We start from the raw sequence: 20,520 nt of genomic DNA, 5'->3' as shown, positions 1-20,520 counted from the left end.
GAGTATCCCAATTTTCGACTAGCATTTTTCCATGCCCCCTCCATTGTTTTGTTCATCAATTGACGAGATTAATAGTTGTATTTATTATCATTATTTATTTATTTTTCAGTATCATGAGTCATGTAATTTATTCCTTTTATTGAATGATATGTGATGTCATCTACTTTTACTGTCCAACTTATTGTTAAAGTGTTTTGAGTCTAAGCTGAAAGAAATAGATTTACCACTATTACTAAACTATTAAGCATTCAGATTTTCCTGCTTAATTTGTTTTGTTAGGTACAGAAACTTAATTATTGCCATTCTTACAGATAAATCTCATTGGTGAGCCATTCCTAAATGTTAACTGCAAACATTTGCAAGACTTTGATGCCGACCTGTATCGCCAGTTGGTAAATTACCCACAAGAGGTGATTCCTACATTTGACATGGCCGTCAATGAAATGTTCTTTGAGCGTTTCACTGATGCAACTTTGGAGCATCAAATTCAGGTGCGGCCCTACAATGCTGATAGAACCAAAGATATGAGATCTCTCAACCCAGAAGGTAAGAAAACCCATTTGGATAGCTATATCTTTTTCCGCACTCAATATCCAGAGCTTCCAGTTCATTCCTGACCTCCCATATAACAGACCTTCCTACTACTACAAACATTTAGTAGAACTTCGAATTTCAGATCCTAATTGTCGATTATATAAAGATCTTTAATTCAATTAACTTCTTAAAAACAAAGTTTTATTGCCAGAGCTAGTATTGTGTATACAGGAGTTTATGGCATTAATTTAATGTATTTTAACACAAATTTGTGACTTTTATATGTTATAATGCCTAATGTGTTATCACCGTTGAAAACTACGAATCTTTCCAATTTCAAGTCTGCATATTGGGCAGGAAGGTCACTGTGTCTTCTAAACTCATAGATATATCTGTTTTACAACTTGCTTTTTGTCTTTGTCTTGGATTGAGATTACTTGTTTTTTTTCCTTTTCATAGTCAGAGTCCTTGGCGTGGAGGCGTGGAGGGAACAGTCAAATGTATAGTTAAAGTTTTGATAGATGATTTTTTTTTTTCTTGGGAATCATCTCTCTATGTATTGTTATATTTGTTGTTTTGAACGTATAATGGAAGCATTTGAGTGTGTTCTTACTGGGATCCTGTGCTTGTTGCTAGATGAGATTTTTAGGTTATCCAAACTGAGCACAATGATAGTATGTTCTTGGAATCTACATCTGTTCCCTATTTTATATCATTCCCCGTTGTCTTACTTTTCTTGTATACTTTTAATTGTAAATCTTGAATTTTTACTATCCCATTTTCTCCCTTTATTTATCCTTGCGATTAAATGACCTCAATTGTCACAAGTGCTGTAAAACCCTTTAAACAAAATAAACTTCCAGTTCATAATGTCAGTGAATCAGGATTGTGCTGTTAAAAAATTTCAGAATTCTCCCATAAAGCTAAGATCATGCATATACAACCACCTTGCTGCATACATTTTCATTGTTTTTGGGGATTTTGATTTGTGTGTGTGTGTGTGTGGGTTTTTTTTTTTTTGTCTCTTTATAATTCTTAACTAATCTATTTAGCCAAAAAGATCCAAAAATGTCCCCCATAAAAAATCCTGGGGCAATTGATGGCGACTCAGAATATCACTTAACATTGATGATGATTATGAATAACGAGATTTTCTAGAGCTGTTTCTTTTAATGCCAACGTGTGATTCCTGTTTCTGTTTCAGACATTGATCAACTCATCACCATCAATGGAATGGTCATCAGGTCGTCAACTCTCATACCAGAAATGAGGGAGGCATTCTTCCAGTGTCACGTCTGCCAAAACACCACCACTGTGGAGATTGACAGAGGTCGAATTGCAGAGCCAACTCTTTGCACTCATTGCAATACCAAGTTTTCCTACCACATGATTCACAACAGGTCCCAATTTTCAGATAAACAGATGGTGAAGCTGCAAGAATCCCCAGGTGGGTGGGTGTGGTTTGACACTGCATGTGCGGCTATGTGGTCTTGTATGTCACTCGCTTTTTTGGGTCGGAAGATCCTGGGTTTGAACCTACTCGGTGCATAGTTGAGTCCTTGGAAAAGGCTCTTTACTCACATTCTCTCACTGTACTCGGGTGTAAAATGAGTACCTGGTCATTAACATTGTTGTCCAAAAAAATTGTAATATTAGCGTCATGTCACTTGTTGCTGTTGACCAGGATTTCCTTGTAAAGCGCTTTGAGCTCATTAAGTGGATATTGCGCTATTAAAATGCTCAAGATTTTTTTTTTTTAATCTTGTTGTGATGTGTATGGGTCATTCTTAGTTTCATTATGAACTTTTATTTGAATCACATCTTTCACATTGTCCATATAAAAATGTCATGTGACCATATTCCCGATACAGCTGTACTCAGCCATTTCATTTCATTTAGGTCAATCAATCAGCATCTATAGGATTTTAAATCCTGAGCACTGAGCAGACGTCAAATTTTTTTTAATTTTTAAAATTAAAAAATATTTTTAGAGTTTTGTCTTGTACTTGATGTTTCGTCATTTTTTCGTTGTTCTATGTCCAAGAAACACACTGCTTATTATTATTATTATTATTATTGTTATTATTATTATTATTATTATTATTATTATTATTATTATTATTATTATTATTATTATTAGTATTACCACTATTATTATTATTATTATTAGTAGTAGTAGTAGTAGTAGTAGTAGTAGTAGTAGTAGTAGTAGTAGTAGTAGTAGTAGTAGTAGTAGTAACAGCAGCAGCACTTGTAATGTAAGTAGCATAATTAATTTATTGTTGATATGCGGTTAGCTAAAATGTTCACCATTTCAGCCCACCAAATTGATTGTAACAACACAAAATTGTCTGTAAACTTTACATTTATAATAGGGGTCCTGGTAGCTTAGTTAGTAGAGCACCCGCTTCACACACAAAGGGACCAAAATCGATCCTGAGTGCAGTTGAGATTTTTTTTTTTCTGACTTGTCCACCCAGCAGTAATTGGGTAGCTGGGTCAATTTGGTCTGTCAAAAAGCACTTTATAGACTAGTGTCCTATCCAAAGGACAGCTACCAATTGCTATTGTCCGACTGTAGAAACCGGAATAAACTCCGGCTCCATGGGCCTAATAGTTCTGAAGGACTATTTAAATTCATAATTTCTCGGAAAGGTTCTTGTGTAGTCTTGAAAACAGAAACAAAGAGCTGTGTGACGTCAATTTTGTTCTTTCTATACTGATCTTTTTTTTTTGTTTGTTTCAGAGGACATGCCCCAAGGTCAAACTCCTCATACAATTGTCTTGTATGCTCACAATGACCTTGTGGATAAAGTCCAACCAGGAGACAGGATCACAGTAACTGGAATTTATAGAGCTGTGCCACTCCGTGTCAACCCCAGACAGAGGAATGTCAAGTCTGTATACAAGACGCACATTGATGTCGTTCACTACAGGAAGTTAGACTCCAAGAGACTTGCAGAGGAAGTGGATGAAGGGTAGGTTTGCACTTCAAAAGGGATAGATCCTACATGCACATATTTGCAGGTCCGATACCTGAACTGAACGCAATTATGGGGCTTGTTTTAACATTGTTGTAATAGACATTATTTTGCATTGGTTTCAGAGTTTTTCCATTACAACAATGAGACAATAACAATGTAGGCTATCAGACCTGCAAATAGAGCAGAAGTTATTCACTTGCTCATGCTCTCATTTTGATTAAAAAGAGGAGAGTATCAGCTCCTGAAACGATTTTCATTGCTTTTTTTTCTTTTGTCGCAATTCTGTGAGATAGTTGACATAGCCAGTTTTTCTTGATACAAAGTGTTAATTGTTGTTTTTATGACATGATCCAAAATGATGATTTTAATATCACTTTTAAGATGAGTGTCAAAACAGAAGAAATTCGCCAATATGATTTACAAACTCTTCAAACTTTAAGACAAGATTTTATTTGTTTTTTAGATTTCGCATGTGCACCATCTTTCAAAACTGTCTTCATGCAATATTCCATTTTTGTATGCATTTGCAAGAAGAAAAAAAAAAATCTTTTATAAGATGTTGTAATATAGTGTGTCCTTTATTATAGGTTAAAACTAATTCTGGGTCCAAATTATACTTCTTATTATTATAATGCATTTATATAATAATGTAGTATTCCCTCCTTGAGTTGTATTGTAGGATAATGAGGCAATATGGAAAAAAAATACTTGTGATTATCTTTCTTCCTCTAACGGACTCACACGGTCCCGATAGCTCATTTGGTAGAGCACTCGCTTCACACACAAAGGGACAGAGATTGATTCTGGCTGAAAGCGAGATTATTTTTTTTTAACCCCCCTGTCCTCCTGCTAGATCTGATGGAAAGTACTTTGTGGTGGACAAACATCCTATCTAAAGGATAGCAAGCAATTGACATGGTTTCATGCTATAGAAACCGGGATAAACTCTGGGTCCAATGGCTCTGTAGGACTACTTTCTAAGGGGCTCAAAGTCGGGAGTTACAATTTTTTTTTTTTTTTCTTTCTTAAAATTTTGATGTTGAGTAACTGCAAATATTCTGTCAGTATTATCTTTATATGTTTATCATTATCCATAGGAAACCAGTTTATATGAGTGAAGAAAGGATTGCAATGGTGAAAAACTTAGCCAAGAAATCAGATATTTATGAAAGACTTGCTAGAGCTATTGGTGAGTATACTACACTTTTATTTATGTGAAATACCTATCATGCTCTCCTTCATCGTTTTTTGACGGTGTGCTCTTGGAATCTACATCTGTTCCCTATTTGAACGAGTTTCCCTTTGTCTTACCTTTTCTTTTGTGTTTTAATTGTAATTCTAGAACTTTTTACTATCCCATTTTCTTCCTTTTTACTGGCGCTGATATGACCTTAATGTGTTGCAAGCGCAGTAAAACCCTTAAAAACAAACAAAAACAAACAATTGCTAAGAAGTGGGTTCCCTATTTGGGTTACCTCTCCCTTATGACTGAATAGGTTCCTGAAAAGATGAATTCCTCATTTTACTCATCTCTTGCCCTCTTTCATATTGATTTCTGGAATAAGATCTTTTTCAAAATTGTTAACAGTATGCCATTTTCCTGAGAAAACTTGTAATTATTGTTGATACCCAGTATCACTTTCTTTAAATTTTTCTCTTTGATTTTCATGTTTTTCTGTCTTTGAAATAAATTTAAATAATGACAACTATAACTTTATTCAACAGCTCCAAGCATTTATGAGAACGAAGACATTAAAAAAGGAATATTGCTGCAGTTGTTCGGGGGGAACAGAAAAGATTTCTCAAATGCAGGAAGAGGGAAATTTAGGTGGGTTGTTTTAATCACTTCCAACACTCAAGCAAATATCGACAATACTAGTTATGTATTTCAATTTACAAAAAAAAAAAAAAACCTGGTATGCAACACTCTTGATTCCGAAAGATAACTGCCAATTGCAAGGCTGAAAAAGTGAGAAAATATGAACTAATCAGTAATATAAAAATGGGAGTGATTTTGTTTTTGTCATCTGAGAAAACGTCTTGGAATTTTTTTTTTACAGATCAGAGATGAATATTTTGCTGTGTGGTGATCCTGGTACCAGCAAGTCCCAACTACTTCAGTACGTTCATCAGCTTGTGCCCAGAGGACAGTATACGTCTGGCAAAGGTTCCAGTGCTGTTGGGTTGACGGCATACGTCACTAAAGATCCGGAAACAAGACAGTTGGTTTTACAAACGTAAGTTAATATATAGTTGCTGATAGGTTTTTGAAAGATCAATGTATTGAGTATATGGACATTTTTATCTAATACGTCTAGGAAGGAAGAATCAAATGGGGCTTGTAATGTTTTTCCTCAGACAAGGGTCTGTTCATTCTTTATAAATTGATTTGACCAAAGTTAGAATTTACAACATTGATCATCTGTCCCTGGCTAAAAAAAAAGTTTACTAAATAAAATATCCAAACTGAATTACTGATAATCAAAGTAGTCTATGAACCCTTTTTATTTTTAAAATCCCCAAATTGATGGATCTCTTTTTAATAAAATTGGTTGACAGTTGCTAATTATGATGAATTGTCATTACTAATTTTTTAAATCCCAAAAATGCGGATTACTGAAATCAGTTTATTGTATATTTTTGTTTTGTTAAACGGCCTCATATTGGGTGGGGATCCTGACCTCCCATAGAGGGCAGGGAAGTACAAAGTGTGTCTTCTATCCCCCGATACCCGTTTTCCAATTGTTTCCTGTCGTTGTCTTGGAATGAGATTACTTGGTTTTGTCCTGACTCTGGCTGGAATTCCTTGGCTGGGAGGGAAACAGTCGAATGTATAGTTCAGGGATGTAAATCTTTCAGAATTATTAGGATTTCCTATTTTTCACACATTTTCTAGCTTCCCCAAACTATTTAAATATTTCTCAATACCTCACTACCAACAACTCTGTACAATAGAGAATTTGTAGTGAATATCCATTTTCAATGTACTGAAACACTTAATTAACACTACTGTTGTGTCAGTTATGATTATACGTGTATTTAACCATTCAACTTATTTCCACGACAGCTTCCGAATTTTATTTTAATTCGGAAGTACTAAGGATTGATAGCGTTCGAATTTCCGAATTTTCCTAATTTTAATTCGGAACTAGATTCACATCTGTTGTGTAAACAAGGAGGGTTATTTTTAGTTTACCGGAAGCAAAACATGAGCTGCAGAATCGAAAGTAGAAGATGGTGGATACATATCGAGTATTCATGACTGAGTGCTGAGTTGTTGTTACACTTCCTTCCTAAGGCTCAGTTGGAATGTATTTCTGTTTCAGTAAGTAATTCCTGTGTGTTGCAATTCATTTCAGTCATGATGAGTCTGAAGATACATTTCCCTTAGCCTTGGTCTTTATGAGAAATTTCTATGGGGTCTCATTTCTGGTTGAGACTGCCACGAACCTTTGACTCTGGTGGGGGGAAAAATCAAATTTGTTTGTTCTCATTGAAAGCTACACCAATAAAGTAAAGGGCTTTTAACACGATTCAAAACCTTATGTAGTATTTTAATTGCAATGTACTTCTAATTGCCTTTGTTATTAGCAGAAGGGTTTGGGGCCTGAGAAAATGATAAATATCGGGAAGTGACCATCTTTCCAATCTCAAAATTGGCCTTAGTAGTAATATTATGGCTGTTGAAATTTGAGTACGAGTTTTTATTATTGTCAGATTCATTTAGTAATTGGGGGTAATATTTTGACCTGAATATAATTTTGATATAAACGTTAAGGTGTTGGATTACGTGCGGTGAAAATAAGTTAAGAATTCCAAAATTCTGATTTTTTCATTACCCCAAACTAATTTAACCCTGTTTAATAAAGATAAAGATAGTACTAAATGGGCACTGATTTAAGCATGACCAACACCAAATAATGGTATTTCCTCCTGACAAAAAGGAGACATAAATCATTAAAATCCATCCGTAAACAAAATAATTTAGATTTTATTCTGAGACTTATCACTCAAAAGTCCTAAAAATGTTGTCACAATCAGAAGGCCATTTATCACCTCATTCCTGGAGTGTCACTTGGAGTTTAGACTATTGAAATGAGCTCGCAGAATTTCAGATTTTTTTTCAACTTTGCATTTACATCCCTGATAGTTGTAGTTTTGGGAGATGATATTTCTTTTAGACCTGTAAATTCTCAGTCAATTAACTGAAATCAATCAATTTGTCAAATTCAAATATTTAAAAAAGGAAAGAAAGAAAGAAAGAAATAAAAAAAGAAAGAATTCACAAATCGTAGTCGAATGACCGTAAAATAATTAGGAGTGTTCCACAGCGCTACGCATAGCTCATGGGGACCGTTTATTTTAACGATGTATATATTGCCAAGACTAAGAGACGCTTTTTATAAAAGGCGTGTCTGAACACTCCCTGGGTATTTTCACACATCCTTCGTTAAATTATTTTTTCACTTTCCAAACCGTCGTGATCCCAACTGTAGCCAATTTTAACTGAGCCACTGAGCGATAAATTTCACTGTTTCATCTAAGCCAAAATTGACCACATTTACCTGGGGAGTCTCAAAACTATGATAAAGTAAATTGCGAATGCCGCAAGTCCATTATGTAGACATCTTCAAATCGAAAGTTAGGATAGATTGCTAAAAGCACATTTCGATTGCCTCATGTTGTAAACAAACTGGTTGACCGTTTCTTCACTGATTGAGTACCTGATCATAAGGAACAATGGTAAGTAGCCTAATTAATTCCCGTGCAAATCATGACGTTTTCTGGCATTGTTTTGCTCAAGCCCAAGCGAGCTTGCTGTTTTGTGGCGATTTACCTTCATTTCGATTCTTTGAATTTTTCCGCTACCGCTACGCCTGCCGAAGTTTCTTCTTGATAATTCACTTCTACTTAATAATTCAGTGTATTGGCCTGAAGTCATATTTAAGTTTTTTTTTCTCTGTCATTTACTGATTGAAAATCAAGTTTGCTCATTGCTACATTATGCTAATGTTCTCACAATGGCTGAGCTGTTCGTGGATCGCAATTCAGACTTGTCGAGCATCGATAAAGATGTGAGTCCCGTGAGGAATAAATTCAATTGGTCATGGCTAGAAGTTAAAGATGATAATGGTGATTATTTTTCTATGTCAAAAAAATTCCAGATGCAGGAATATGACTTTGATGAGGTCATCTTTACCTATATGAATGACCTGCTTATTTAGCATTCCTTCTACATCAAATTATGGCAGTCATACTTCCAGTAAGAAATAACACCCACTATTTTGATATATTGTATTTATCACTCTCCTCTCCAATGATGCCTTATTTAAAAAAAAATAATTGAATCTTCAGTTTGTCGAAGAGTTTCAGTCAATTTTTATAGAGCTCATTTACAGGTCTATTTTTTCCTTGTAAATCATCTCTGTTATGCATTGTATTATGTTTAGTTTACATATTATATTATATGATTGGTAAACATTTGAATGTATTCCTCTTAGTTGGGACCTGTGCTTGTGTCTGGATGAGACTTTTAGGTATCTCAAACTAAGTACTTTGACGGTGTGCTCTTGGAATCTACATCTGTTCCCTATTTGAACCAATTCCCCTTTGTCTTACCTTTTCTTTTGTGCTTTAATTGTAATTTTAGAACTTTTTACTATCCCATTTTCTTCCTTTTTACTGGCGCTGATATGACCTTAATGTGTTGCAAGCGCCGTAAAACCCTTAAAAACATAAAAACAAAACAAACGGTATCATATATATGATAAAACTATTTATCCTTTTTTTTTCCCCCGTTGACCAATTTAAAATTTCGTATTTCGATTTTCCTTTTTTCCAATAGTGGTGCATTGGTTCTCAGTGACAACGGTGTTTGTTGTATTGACGAGTTTGACAAAATGTCTGATAGTGCTCGCTCCGTTTTGCATGAAGTCATGGTAAGTAAAGCAGTGACAGCCAATCAATAACAACTGGAGTGCCAATTGCTATAAAATTTTATCTAGATTACCTGAAATCGTTTAAGAAAAAGATAAAAGCTTTTTTGTTTTTAGGGAACATCCTTGACCTTATTGAAAATGTCTTCAAATTTAGTCAAAGTGATACTAAGTTAGTAGAAGATGTTGTTGGCTGAAGTAGGGTTTTAAGCCAAAAACATTTTATATTTGGTATTTTTTTATTTTTCGAAGCTGTTCTATTTTTTTCATTACTTTTTTCCAAAATTAGTTTAAATTTTCTGAATCTCGTATTTCTTATAGATCCAAAAGAAATTTCCCCCTTAGGGATGAATAAAGGGAATTTTTTAAATTTATTATTTATTATTCTTCTCTTTTTTGTTCTTTTGTTTGGAGATTTGATTTTTAATTTACTTCTGGTGTTGCCCAGCAGAGAAAGTCCCGTGTTCATTAAAAAAATTATATCTGTTGAATTTAAGTTGAATTATTTATTGTTTTTTTTTTCAAAATGTTTCATGACAGGAGCAGCAGACCCTTTCCATCGCCAAGGCTGGTATCATTTGTTCTCTCAACGCCAGGACGTCCATCTTGGCTGCCGCCAATCCTGTGGAATCTCAATGGAATAAAACTAGAACGATTACAGAGAACATTCAACTGCCACACACGCTACTATCTAGGTAACCATTTCATTGCATGTTTAAATCTACAATTTCTGGGTGGGGTTCTCGACCTCCCACAGTGGGCATGGAGGTACTTGCTGTGTCTTCTATTCCCCTGTGTTTGTTTTCCAATTGCTTTCTTTCTTTGTCTTGGATGAGATTACTTGGTTTTGTCCTGACCATGGCCGGAGTCCTTGGCTTGGAGGGAAACAGTCAAATGTATAGTTATAGTTTTGGGAGATGATATTTTTTTCCTTGTAAATCATCGCCCTGTTATGTAGTGTTTTTTGTTTGTCTTATTTTTATTTTTAACATATGGTTTCTAAATATTTGAGTGTATTCCTCTTAGTTGGATCTTGTGCTTTTGTCTGGTTGAGACTTTTAGGTGATTTCAAACTAAGTACACTGATACAGAAAAGTGAGTGGAGCAGGCACTTATGTTGGTAACAACAAGATATGAAGTGAGTAGAAAAATGCCAGAAGACAATAGAGAATAAAAAATTTTTTCGCGGCGGTGGTGGGGTTTGAACCTGCGACCTTATTGGTACGACAACTCCGCCTGGCAGGTGAGAGCGTGGCTCTACCGTGTGAGCTATCCACGAACACAAAAATATTCGTTTCAAACCCAAAGTCATTTCTAGATCCCTCTCTCACCCACTTCTTGAGATCGCCGATTCGTTCACCACCATCGCGAAGTAATTTTGACCAGCAGTTAAGCTTAATAGCCAATATTCTCATCACAAACATATAACATAGAAACGATTGAGACATTGAGTATGCTCCGGTGTATGGGGTGAATTTTTAATTCAGAAAAGTGAGTGGAGCAGGCACTTATGTTGGTAACAACAAGATATGAAGTGAGTAGAAAAGTGCCAGAAGACAATAGAGAATAAAAAATTTTTTCGCGGCGGTGGTGGGGTTTGAACCTGCGACCTTATTGGTACGACAACTCCGCCTGGCAGGTGAGAGCGTGGCTCTACCGTGTGAGCTATCCACGAACACAAAAATATTCGTTTCAAACCCAAAGTCATTTCTAGATCCCTCTCTCACCCACTTCTTGAGATCGCCGATTCGTTCACCACCATCGCGAAGTAATTTTGACCAGCAGTTAAGCTTAATAGCCAATATTCTCATCACAAACATATAACATAGAGACGATTGAGACATTGAGTATGCTCCGGTGTATGGGGTGAATTTTTAATTCAGAAAAGTGAGTGGAGCAGGCACTTATGTTGGTAACAACAAGATATGAAGTGAGTAGAAAAGTGCCAGAAGACAATAGAGAATAAAAAATTTTTTCGCGGCGGTGGTGGGGTTTGAACCTGCGACCTTATTGGTACGACAACTCCGCCTGGCAGGTGAGAGCGTGGCTCTACCGTGTGAGCTATCCACGAACACAAAAATATTCGTTTCAAACCCAAAGTCATTTCTAGATCCCTCTCTCACCCACTTCTTGAGATCGCCGATTCGTTCACCACCATCGCGAAGTAATTTTGACCAGCAGTTAAGCTTAATAGCCAATATTCTCATCACAAACATATAACATAGAAACGATTGAGACATTGAGTATGCTCCGGTGTATGGGTGAATTTTTAATTCAGAAAAGTGAGTGGAGCAGGCACTTATGTTGGTAACAACAAGATATGAAGTGAGTAGAAAAGTGCCAGAAGACAATAGAGAATAAAAATTTTTTCGCGGCGGTGGTGGGGTTTGAACCTGCGACCTTATTGGTACGACAACTCCGCCTGGCAGGTGAGAGCGTGGCTCTACCGTGTGAGCTATCCACGAACACAAAAATATTCGTTTCAAACCCAAAGTCATTTCTAGATCCCTCTCTCACCCACTTCTTGAGATCGCCGATTCGTTCACCACCATCGCGAAGTAATTTTGACCAGCAGTTAAGCTTAATAGCCAATATTCTCATCACAAACATATAACATAGAAACGATTGAGACATTGAGTATGCTCCGGTGTATGGGGTGAATTTTTAATTCAGAAAAGTGAGTGGAGCAGGCACTTATGTTGGTAACAACAAGATATGAAGTGAGTAGAAAAGTGTCAGAAGACAATAGAGAAAAAAAAATTTTTTCGCGGCGGTGGTGGGGTTTGAACCTGCGACCTTATTGGTAACACAACTCCGCCTGGCAGGTGAGAGCGTGGCTCTACCATGTGAGCTATCCACGAACACAAAAATATTCGTTTCAAACCCAAAGTCATTTCTAGATCCCTCTCTCACCCACTTCTTGAGATCGCCGATTCGTTCACCACCATCGCGAAGTAATTTTGACCAGCAGTTAAGCTTAATAGCCAATATTCTCATCACAAACATATAACATAGAAACGATTGAGACATTGAGTATGCTCCGGTGTATGGGGTGAATTTTTAATTCAGAAAAGTGAGTGGAGCAGGCACTTATGTTGGTAACAACAAGATATGAAGTGAGTAGAAAAGTGCCAGAAGACAATAGAGAATAAAAATTTTTTTCGCGGCTGTGGTGGGGTTTGAACCTGCGACCTTATTGGTACGACAACTCCGCCTGGCAGTGAGAGCGTGGCTCTACCGTGTGAGCTATCCACGAACACAAAAATATTCGTTTCAAACCCAAAGTCATTTCTAGATCCCTCTCTCACCCACTTCTTGAGATCGCCGATTCGTTCACCACCATCGCGAAGTAATTTTGACCAGCAGTTAAGCTTAATAGCCAATATTCTCATCACAAACATATAACATAGAAACGATTGAGACATTGAGTATGCTCCGGTGTATGGGGTGAATTTTTAATTCAGAAAAGTGAGTGGAGCAGGCACTTATGTTGGTAACAACAAGATATGAAGTGAGTAGAAAAGTGCCAGAAGACAATAGAGAATAAAAATTTTTTTCGCGGCGTGATGGGGTTTGAACCTGCGACCTTATGGTACATACAACTTCCGCCTGGCGTTGAGAGCGTGCTCTAACGTGTGAGCTATCCACGAACACAAAATATTCGTTTCAAACACCCAAAGTCATTTCTAGATCCCTCTCTCACCCACTTCTTGAGATCGCCGATCGTTCACTCACCATTACGCGAAGTAATTTTGACCAGCAGTTAAGCTTAATACCAATATTCTCATCACAAACATATAATAGAAACGATTGAGACATTGAGTATGCTCCGGTGTATGGGTGGAATTTTTAATTCAGAAAAGTGAGTGGAGCAGGCACTATGTTGGTAACAACAAGAATGAAGTGAGTAGAATATGCCAGAAGACAAAGAGAAAAAATTTTTTTTCGCGGCGGGTGGGGTTTGAACCTGCGACCTTATTGGTACGACAACTCCGCCTGGCAGTTGAGAGCGTGGCTCTACCGTGTGAGCTATCCACGAACACAAAAATATCGTTTCAAACCCAAAGTCATTTTCTAGATCCCTCTCTCACCCACTTCTTGAGATCGCCGATTCGTTCACCACCATCGCGAAGTAATTTTGACCAGCAGTTAAGCTTAATAGCCAATATTCTCATCACAAACATATAACATAGAAACGATTGAGACATTGAGTATGCTCCGGTGTATGGGGTGAATTTTTAATTCAGAAAAGTGAGTGGAGCAGGCACTTATGTTGGTAACAACAAGATATGAAGTGAGTAGTAAAGTGCCAGAAGACAATAGAGAATAAAAATTTTTATTCTCTATTGTCTTCTGGCACTTTTCTACTCACTTCATATCTTGTTGTTACCAACATAAGTGCCTGCTCCACTCACTTTTCTGAATTAAAAATTCACCCATACACCGGAGCATACTCAATGTCTCAATCGTTTCTATGTTATATGTTTGTGATGAGAATATTGGCTATTAAGCTTAACTGCTGGTCAAAATTACTTCGCGATGGTGGTGAACGAATCGGCGATCTCAAGAAGTGGGTGAGAGAGGGATCTAGAAATGACTTTGGGTTTGAAACGAATATTTTTGTGTCGTGATAGCTCACACGGTAGAGCCACGCTCTCACCTGCCAGGCGGAGTTGTCGTACCAATAAGGTCGCAGGTTCAAACCCCACCACCGCCGCGAAAAAAATTTTTATTCTCTATTGTCTTCTGGCACTTTTCTACTCACTTCATATCTTGTTGTTACCAACATAAGTCCTGCTCCACTCACTTTTCTGAATTAAAAATTCACCCATACACCGGAGCATACTCAATGTCTCAATCGTTTCTATGTTATATGTTTGTGATGAGAATATTGGCTATTAAGCTTAACTGCTGGTCAAAATTACTTCGCGATGTGGTGAACGAATCGCGATCTCAAGAAGTGGGTGAGAGAGGGATCTAGAAATGACTTTGGGTTGAAACGAATATTTTTGTGTTCGTGGATAGCTCACACGGTAGAGCCACGCTCTCACCTGCCAGGCGGAGTTGTCGTACCAATAAGGTCGCAGGTTCAAACCCACCACCGCCCGAAAAAAATTTTTATTCTCTATTGTCTTCTGGCACTTTTCTACTCCTTCATATCTTGTTGTTACCAACATAAGTGCCTGCTCCATCACTTTTCTGAATTAAAATTCACCCATACACCGGAGCATACTCAATGTCTCAATCGTTTCTAGTATATGTTTGTGATAGAATATTGGCTATTAAGCTTAACTGCTGGTCAAATTACTTCGCGATGGTGGTGAACGAATCGGCGATCTCAAGAAGTGGTGAGAGAGGGATCTAGAAATGACTTTGGTTTGAAACGAATATTTTTGTGTTCGTGGATAGCTCACACGGTAGAGCCACGCTCTCACCTGCCAGCGAGTTGTCGTACCAATAAGGTCGCAGGTTTCAAACCCACCACCGCCGCGAAAAAAATTTTTATTCTCTATTGTCTTCTGGCACTTTTCTACTCACTATATCTGTTGTTACCAACATAAGTGCCTGCTCCACTCACTTTTCTGATTAAAAATTCACCCCATACACCGGAGCATACTCAATGTCTCAATCGTTTCTATGTTATATGTTGTGATGAGAAATTGGCTATTAAGCTTAACTGCTGGTCAAATTACTTCGCGATGGTGGTGAACGAATCGCGATCTCAAGAAGTGGTGAGAGAGGGATCTAGAAATGACTTTGGGTTTGAAACGAATATTTTTGTGTTCGTGGATAGCTCACACGGTAGAGCCACGCTCTCACATGCCAGGCGGAGTTGTCGTACCAATAAGGTCGCAGGTTCAAACCCCACCACCGCCGCGAAAAAAATTTTTATTCTCTATTGTCTTCTGGCACTTTTCTACTCACTTCATATCTTGTTGTTACCAACATAAGTGCCTGCTCCACTCACTTTTCTGAATTAAAAATTCACCCCATACACCGGAGCATACTCAATGTCTCAATCGTTTCTATGTTATATGTTTGTGATGAGAATATTGGCTATTAAGCTTAACTGCTGGTCAAAATTACTTCGCGATGGTGGTGAACGAATCGGCGATCTCAAGAAGTGGGTGAGAGAGGGATCTAGAAATGACTTTGGATTTGAAACGAATATTTTTGTGTTCGTGGATAGCTCACACGGTAGAGCCACGCTCTCACCTGCCAGGCGGAGTTGTCGTACCAATAAGGTCGCAGGTTCAAACCCCACCACCGCCTCGAAAAAATTTTTTATTCTCTATTGTCTTCTGGCACTTTTCTACTCACTTCATATCTTGTTGTTACCAACATAAGTGCCTGCTCCACTCACTTTTCTGAATTAAAAATTCACCCCATACACCGGAGCATACTCAATGTCTCAATCGTTTCTATGTTATATGTTTGTGATGAGAATATTGGCTATTAAGCTTAACTGCTGGTCAAAATTACTTCGCGATGGTGGTGAACGAATCGGCGATCTCAAGAAGTGGGTGAGAGAGGGATCTAGAAATGACTTTGGGTTTGAAACGAATATTTTTGTGTTCGTGGATAGCTCACACGGTAGAGCCACGCTCTCACCTGCCAGGCGGAGTTGTCGTACCAATAAGGTCGCAGGTTCAAACCCCACCACCGCCGCGAAAAAATTTTTTATTCTCTATTGTCTTCTGGCACTTTTCTACTCACTTCATATCTTGTTGTTACCAACATAAGTGCCTGCTCCACTCACTTTTCTGAATTAAAAATTCACCCCATACACCGGAGCATACTCAATGTCTCAATCGTTTCTATGTTATATGTTTGTGATGAGAATATTGGCTATTAAGCTTAACTGCTGGTCAAAATTACTTCGCGATGGTGGTGAACGAATCGGCGATCTCAAGAAGTGGGTGAGAGAGGGATCTAGAAATGACTATGGGTTTGAAACGAATATTTTTGTGTTCGTGGATAGCTCACACGGTAGAGCCACGCTCTCACCTGCCAGGCGGAGTTGTCGTACCAATAAGGTCGCAGGTTCAAACCCCACCACCGCCGCGAAAAAATTTTTTATTCTCTATTGTCTTCTGGCACTTTTCTACTCACTTCATATCTTGTTGTTAAGTACACTGATTCTATTCTCTTGAAATCTAAATCTGTTCTCTATTTGAATAATTCCCCTTTGTTTTACTTTTTCTTCAAGTCCTTTTAATTGTACATAAAGAATATCTTTACTATCCACTTTTCTTCCTTTTTACTGGCACTGATATGACCTAAATGTGTTGCAAGCACTGTAAAACATTTAAAAGCAAAACAAATCTACAATTTTTGTTCAAAATAACCCCCCAAAATTTCAATAGTTATTTCAATACCGAATCAAGCTCTTCAATCTTGTGCCAAAATTTGTAGCTTTCCCTGTGACTGTGTGTGTGTTACTGATACCTGGATTTGGATGCAATAAAACAACAAATTAAAATGGGATGAAAAATCATCCTAGAAAGTTACCCTGCATTGATTTAGGGATCGCACCTCAGACCTCCTGATTTCTGGTCAGACAAGTTATCATTCCACTACAGAGATTATCCAGTTGAGGAAGGCTAATGTTTTGGGATGATTTGATTCTTGTATTTTTCTCTCTGCTTCGTCTGGCTTTTTCCACATCTTTTCAGATTTTTATTGTACGCTCATGTTTGTGTCTGCCTCCAAAACTATATATATATTCACTTTATTTTATCAGAGCATGTTTTTGGTCTTAATTCTAGTTCTAGTGTTTTAGATGGTTTGGTTTCCATAGATAGGAGCCCTTGTTATATTTTTGTTTTTATATATTCCCTCCCTCCCTCTCTTCCCCCATACTAGATTTGACCTCATTTTCCTGATCCTTGACCCCCAAGATGAGACGTACGACAGACGACTGGCAAGTCACTTGGTATCCCTTTATTTCAAAGGCATGGACGAAGAGGAAGAACAGAATCTGGTATATATGGCTTAATATTCTATGTTACTCTTTTATTTATGGGTGCTGATGGTTTTCCGTGGAAATCCGCAATTTTGAACTCAAAAGGAGTCGGAGGAAGAATTTCTTCCTTAAAAAAAAAAAAAAAGAAAACACATTTCCCCTTATCAAATGTACTGACAGTGAGAGACTTGATGTGTTGTAACTAATAGATACATGCAGTTTCTCACTCTCCAGAAGTAAGATAGAGTATCAATGATAGTTTTATCATCTCAATTGCTCTCAAAGGGAGGGATAATGCAGTAAAAATAGGGCTAAAAGGCAATCGTTCAAAATTTTCCTTCTTTTTCACTTTTTTCACTAATTTTCATAGTGAAAGGTTTAAATTGTGTCTAAGCTTAACTTTGATGCAGGCTGTTCTCGAATATGAAATTTATTTGGCCTTATTTACGATTAATGGAACCGATCTCTATTCAGGTTTTTTTCCAAGTCATTGATCACATGACTTGTTGCTGTCCAACGTTTGGATATTTCTTTGTAAACACGCAGCTTTGTTTGTGAAAGTTGTATACATATCCAAGGTCAAGCTTAGCAAAATGATCTGTTGTATGTTGGATATTTCGAAAACTGAACACTATTTATATGTTAAAAATAAAAAAAATTGACATTTATTATAAACTGAATTAAGGTCACTAAAAAATAATTAAGAACAGACATTTTAGGCAAATCAGCACCAAGGAATCGAGCTGGGATTGGCACTAATAATACCTAAATGTGTCGCAAGTGCCGTAAAACCCTTAAATAGTTGGGGGAAAGTTGCTTGGTTTTGTCTTTTTTTTTACTTTGCTTATCCTGGACTTATGGGCCTTTGACTTTTTTCAACAGCTATTAAATAGTGTCAGTTTTTATAAAAACATTTTCAAAATTTAAAAAAAGCTTTCTTTTATTTTTACACTTGACAGGACATGGGTATCTTGAAAGATTATGTCATGTACGCCAAGTCGTACGTCCATCCTAAAATCAGCGAGGAGGCCGGACAAGCTTTTATCCAGGCCTACGTCGAGATGAGGAAAGTTGGCAGTTCAAGAGGTCAAGTGTCAGCTTATCCAAGGCAGCTAGAATCTTTGATCCGATTGGCTGAGGCTCATGCCAGAATGAGGCTGTCCGATTCTGTAGATGTCCCAGATGTGGAGGAAGCCAGAAGGTGGGGACCATTTCCTGTCAATAACGGGCCTGCCTACTATTATGAAAAATTCGTAAAATTACAAAATTTTGGTTCCAATTTTAGACATTTTTAAGCATCTCAAAGTCATTAAGACAGTGAAAATATAAGTTTGGTACCAGACAACATAATATATAGGTTTTGAAGTGTAATTTAATCCTCATGAAGGTAAATTGTTGAGCTATAAAGTGGAACTATATAGCAACTACTATTTTTATTTCTTAAAAACTACGAGTTTTTACATTTTCAAGTTGGCAGGTCTGCAATAATAGCACTAGAAGGCAGGATTTACAATGTATTTTTTAAAAAATCTTTTTAGGAAATTGCGGTTGTTTTCTTCTTTTTTTGTTGTGTGTGAGAAAAGTGTGGCCTCTGTCATTTTGTATGTTTTTACATTAAGGCTGACTTTAAGGGAAAAAAAAAAACCAAACAAACCTAGTCTGGATTACTCTCATTGTGGTCTTGAGCTTTTTTGTTTGTCCCTGTTGTCTTTCACTTTCCTGAAATACTACTTTGTTTTAGCAACAACAAAAGTTTGAATTGCAAACTGAATAATATTTAAATGTAAGTGTGAATAATTCTGTATGTGTAGATAGTATTTCATTGTTGTATCAATTATTTTCCAATTTTATAAATTCCTCCCAGATTGTACAAAGAAGCTCTAAAACAGGCAGCGGTGGATCCGTCAACAGGGAAGATTGACGTCACAATCTTGACGACAGGAATGAGTGGAGCTGCCAGAAAGAAGAAGGCTGAAGTGGCGGCAGCTTTGAAGAAATTGATTCAGGCCAAGGGCAAAGTTCCAACCTTGAAGCACCAAAAGTTGTATGACGACTTCAGGGAGACTTCGGATTATCCCATCACAAAAGAAATGTTTGATGACGCCCTTCGTGAGCTGCAAGATGAGGATTTCTTGATTGTAACCAACAAGGTTATCCGTTTGTGTTCTTTGTAAACAGATTTGGTCTGGAAAATAATGATTATATAGCTGGGTCAAGTTTTTCAGGGTATTTTTTTGTTCTTGTTGGTTTGATTTGATATATTGAGGTTAAATTTGTTTTTCTCTACATGTTCAATATAAATCAACTTTTGTACAAGACAACAAAGTCATAAAAATTGCTCCTCAGCACCCAGACATTTAATTAACAGAGGACTGAAGATTATCATGTGCTTTACTATCACAGCACACATTTTCAAGTATGACAGTGCACATTATTTTTCTTTAGATTATTACTTTTGTGGGGGCTGACAGTAGCTCAGTTGGTGGAGCACTTGCTTCACATGCAAAGGAACTGAGATTGATCTCAGACGTGGTAGTCAAGATTTTTTTCTGACTCCCCCTCCTGTTCACCCAGCAATGAATGGGTAGGTGGTTCTGTTAGATCTGATGATCAAAGGATAGCAATCAATTGCCATTTTCTGTTTCATGCTATAGAAACTGAGATAGACTCCAGCTTCATGGGGCTAATGGCACCGACTACTTTTTTTCTGTTTTTTTTTATTTTTTTATTAGTTTTGTAAACACAGGCCTTGTACAATTTGCCCCTAAACTGTTCTTTTCCATTTTCACATTTGTTATGATATATTTTTTTTAAACATAAAGATACTAATGAAAATGATTATGATATTGAGTTGAAGATAAGTCCAACTCCGCTTCTAAAGAGTTAACAGATGTGTTAATTATTATTTTTAAATGTGGTAATGTATATGAAACGGTAACAGTAAACAACAAATATGAAATGAAAATGATAGCTGTTGTTATCATGACATGTATTATGATTTTTGATTTTGATGTCATTTATATCTTCATGTCTTTATGACTGGAGGCGAAATGACATATCATTTAATCATTGAATAAATTCTAATTTCCCTTCACAATTA

General features: G+C 36.9%; 1 protein-coding gene across 1 annotated transcript in view; it reads left to right on the top strand.

Moving 5' to 3' along the window:
• Positions 1 to 20,520, top strand: part of LOC144977464 (DNA replication licensing factor mcm4-A-like) — a 30,387-nt gene extending 9,867 nt beyond the window's left edge. Inside the window, exons 7-17 of the mRNA XM_078922712.1 lie at positions 312 to 546; positions 1,739 to 1,981; positions 3,281 to 3,512; positions 4,616 to 4,707; positions 5,244 to 5,346; positions 5,579 to 5,755; positions 9,364 to 9,457; positions 9,995 to 10,149; positions 17,321 to 17,438; positions 18,380 to 18,621; positions 19,285 to 20,520. Of these exons, the coding sequence (XP_078778838.1) occupies positions 312 to 546; positions 1,739 to 1,981; positions 3,281 to 3,512; positions 4,616 to 4,707; positions 5,244 to 5,346; positions 5,579 to 5,755; positions 9,364 to 9,457; positions 9,995 to 10,149; positions 17,321 to 17,438; positions 18,380 to 18,621; positions 19,285 to 19,594 (2,001 nt within the window). The 3' untranslated portion in view covers positions 19,595 to 20,520. The remainder of the gene's footprint in view (positions 1 to 311; positions 547 to 1,738; positions 1,982 to 3,280; positions 3,513 to 4,615; positions 4,708 to 5,243; positions 5,347 to 5,578; positions 5,756 to 9,363; positions 9,458 to 9,994; positions 10,150 to 17,320; positions 17,439 to 18,379; positions 18,622 to 19,284) is intronic.

The sequence above is a fragment of the Berghia stephanieae genome, chromosome 7 (genome assembly GCF_034508935.2).
Source record: "Berghia stephanieae isolate SIO BIC M18660-M18661 chromosome 7, UCSD_Bste_1.3, whole genome shotgun sequence".
Classification (NCBI taxonomy): Eukaryota; Metazoa; Mollusca; class Gastropoda; order Nudibranchia; family Aeolidiidae; genus Berghia; species Berghia stephanieae.
Note: the sequence above shows the minus strand (reverse complement) of the source record. Positions and strands in the feature narration are given on the sequence as shown.